Consider the following 2,439-nt stretch of genomic DNA (forward strand, 5'->3'; position numbering starts at 1 on the left):
TGTAGGATGTATAGCTGCTTGATGAAGTGTACATCAAAGTATACTCGCTCCCTAGGTCAAAATCGAGTCGGCGAGGCTTCTGTCCATATAAACTTACCTCGTCCACTTCACGAAGTGGAACGCACATTAAAATGGCGGCGAGGGAAGTGTTTGCGGAAGTTCGCGAGTGCATGTCTAATAAAAGTGGAATGGAACGCAGCCCGGAATTTGTGTTTCAGTGGGAGTGTCTTTGGTCTTTACTTTTTCAACAGCCCTCCTGTGGACACACATGCACTATGCAACTAAATTGATGACGGATTGGATGTTTGTATAATAACCTTCAGGTGAGAAAGAGAATCCTAATGGAGAAAACCATTCAACTCGCATATTCTAAAGACTGCAGTAAATATAACATAAATTAAGTATAATCAAACTAGTGTTTATAGCATAAGTTTGAATAATTGTAGCCGTTGTTTCCTGATTCAGTGTAAGGTACTCTGACATGTTTTACTTTCACTGAGGTTCGTTCGTCTGCTCGTACCTGTTGTTTTTCCGATACTTGCTAATGTATCGTTTCAGTGAGACGTCACGACATTAAGTTAACACTATAAAATGTGATTTAGATTTATTTATTTTATTATATTATTATTATTTTTTTTTTTTTGCGTTCAAGGTAAGGTCGCATTGAATCTGTTCACAAACATGACGTGGAATAAAATGAAAACAAAACTAGATTCTACTAGTCAAAAAAAAAAAAAAAAAACTGAACTAGATGGACAGAAGGTGGATTTCTTTCCTTGTTGTTCCTAAATCTACAGCTTTAACCATTAATAAACGCTTACTTAATCGTGATATTATATAATCATATTTAAAAAAAAAAAACACACACAAAAACTCCTAAAAAGAGCCAGCCACATTGCTACCGATTGTGCAGAAACTGGTAGGTATGGTTTACCATGTTTACTGTTATACAACTAAACATTTGTGACAAGCATGTCTCTCTTTCTCCAGAGCAGAAATGAGTGATTCTCTCCTTAACCCACTGACCGTCATATGTACGGGATCCTGCTTTGCCCTCTCTGGACTGTTTTATAAACTGTACTGCGAAAAAAAACTAGAAATACAGAAGCTGAAGGTAATGATTTCCCTATCACTGCTTGCAAAGCAATACAACAATTAAACACTGCTGTAATGTAGCCTAGATCTAAGGAGGTTGTAGATTCAAACCCAGAAGCTCTTATTCACAAAGTATCATCATTGTGTCTTTGATGAAGACACATCCTCAGATATATGAAAGTTTACACCAAGTCACTTTGGATGACACAGAAGGAGTTGGCTAAATTTGAATAGTTTTATAAAAGCTTGCACATCCAAACATTGGCCTGTTTCCTCCACTTTGCAGGAGATACCCAACTTTCAAGCAGACCATCACCTGCTCAGGATTGTGAATGCATCATCCAACAAGAGACTTAATTATGTTGCTGTAGAAGGTAGATAAAATAGTAAATAACATCTCACACTTTGAAATGTCTTAGTTTATGTATCTCTGTATTGCCTCCATTGCAGGATTGGTGCAGGCCGTTGGAGAGCCCATTTCCAGCCAGTACGTTCCACGATGTTATGGTGTCATCCAAAAGATTACCGTGAACGAGCACTGGAAATACTGGAACTCTCTTCTAAAGTCATGGTAAATGCTTCACTGCCAATAATTTTGCTTGTTTAAGCAATTGGGTATGATTAATGAAGGCTGAATGGATGTCATGATGTTAATAAATAGCAGAACTAGTCCCTGGCATACTGTAACTGTTACTTAGTACATCTGAAACACAGTATTGCTTCATTATCTCTGTGCGTAAGATTGATAAAGCATGAAAAAACATCTTCCGCACAGGGTCTCCAAAAAAGTGAACAAGAAGCAGACCACCAACACAGTGCCCTTCAGCTTGATCCAGCCCGGATCATACATCAGTGAGGTTTCTGTCCGCGTGGACTCGCCTCTGGAGGCATCCGGTGATTACCTCGAGCAGGTGCACAAGCGCCTCAGGCATGCTAAAGAGGGGCTTGTAGATGTTGTTTTGCAAGAATTGAGTGGGGAGAAGCCTGTGGCCCAAGAAGAGCGAGAGGAGCTGCTATGTGTGGGGATGTCCCTCACAGGATTCGGGGAGCTTGTGCTGGAGCAGGATAAGATCATGAGATTACAACCACCCAAAGATGGCCGCAGCTATGTCCTGATCCCCAGCGATTATAAGAGCTTCATGCAGCGACATGAGAACAGCGCTAACATGTGGAAAGGGCTGACGGCTCTGTTTGGAATAACAGGGTTTACACTCTTAGCGGCTTTTATTCATAGTAGTCTTAAGGATAAAAAATCTAGCTGACTGTATTATGAAACAAAATCATGCACAGAATTATGAAACAAAATGCTAGGGTTTTTGATTTTATTGTAGAGTTTTGCTAGTG

General features: G+C 39.8%; 1 protein-coding gene across 4 annotated transcripts; it reads left to right on the top strand.

Annotated features, from left to right (window-relative positions):
* The first annotated feature begins 253 nt into the window (after positions 1-253).
* mul3 (mitochondrial E3 ubiquitin protein ligase 3) lies at positions 254-2,366 on the top strand. Of its 4 annotated transcripts, none has more exons than XM_067363428.1 (5): positions 254-323; positions 991-1,114; positions 1,382-1,469; positions 1,546-1,666; positions 1,871-2,366. In XM_067363428.1, exons 2-5 carry the CDS (start codon positions 998-1,000, stop codon positions 2,355-2,357), a joined length of 813 nt encoding a protein of 270 aa, XP_067219529.1. In that variant the 5' UTR covers positions 254-323; positions 991-997; the 3' UTR covers positions 2,358-2,366. The 4 variants fall into 4 exon arrangements, with proteins under 4 accessions (XP_067219529.1, XP_067219531.1, XP_067219533.1 ...); XM_067363430.1 differs by having other exon boundaries at positions 258-323; positions 996-1,114; XM_067363432.1 differs by lacking the exon at positions 254-323 and adding an exon at positions 333-919.
* The last annotated feature ends 73 nt before the right edge of the window (positions 2,367-2,439 follow it).

The sequence above is a fragment of the Chanodichthys erythropterus genome, chromosome 16 (genome assembly GCF_024489055.1).
Source record: "Chanodichthys erythropterus isolate Z2021 chromosome 16, ASM2448905v1, whole genome shotgun sequence".
NCBI lineage: Eukaryota > Metazoa > Chordata > Actinopteri > Cypriniformes > Xenocyprididae > Chanodichthys > Chanodichthys erythropterus.

Bases quoted from the DNA above. Each gene is read 5' to 3' on its own strand.
- mul3 (XM_067363428.1), top strand. From the start codon at position 998: ATGAGTGATTCTCTCCTTAACCCACTGACCGTCATATGTACGGGATCC. The intron at 1,470-1,545 runs GTAGATAAAATA...CCTCCATTGCAG, and splicing joins TAATTATGTTGCTGTAGAAG to GATTGGTGCAGGCCGTTGGA. The intron at 1,667-1,870 runs GTAAATGCTTCA...TCTTCCGCACAG, and splicing joins AACTCTCTTCTAAAGTCATG to GGTCTCCAAAAAAGTGAACA.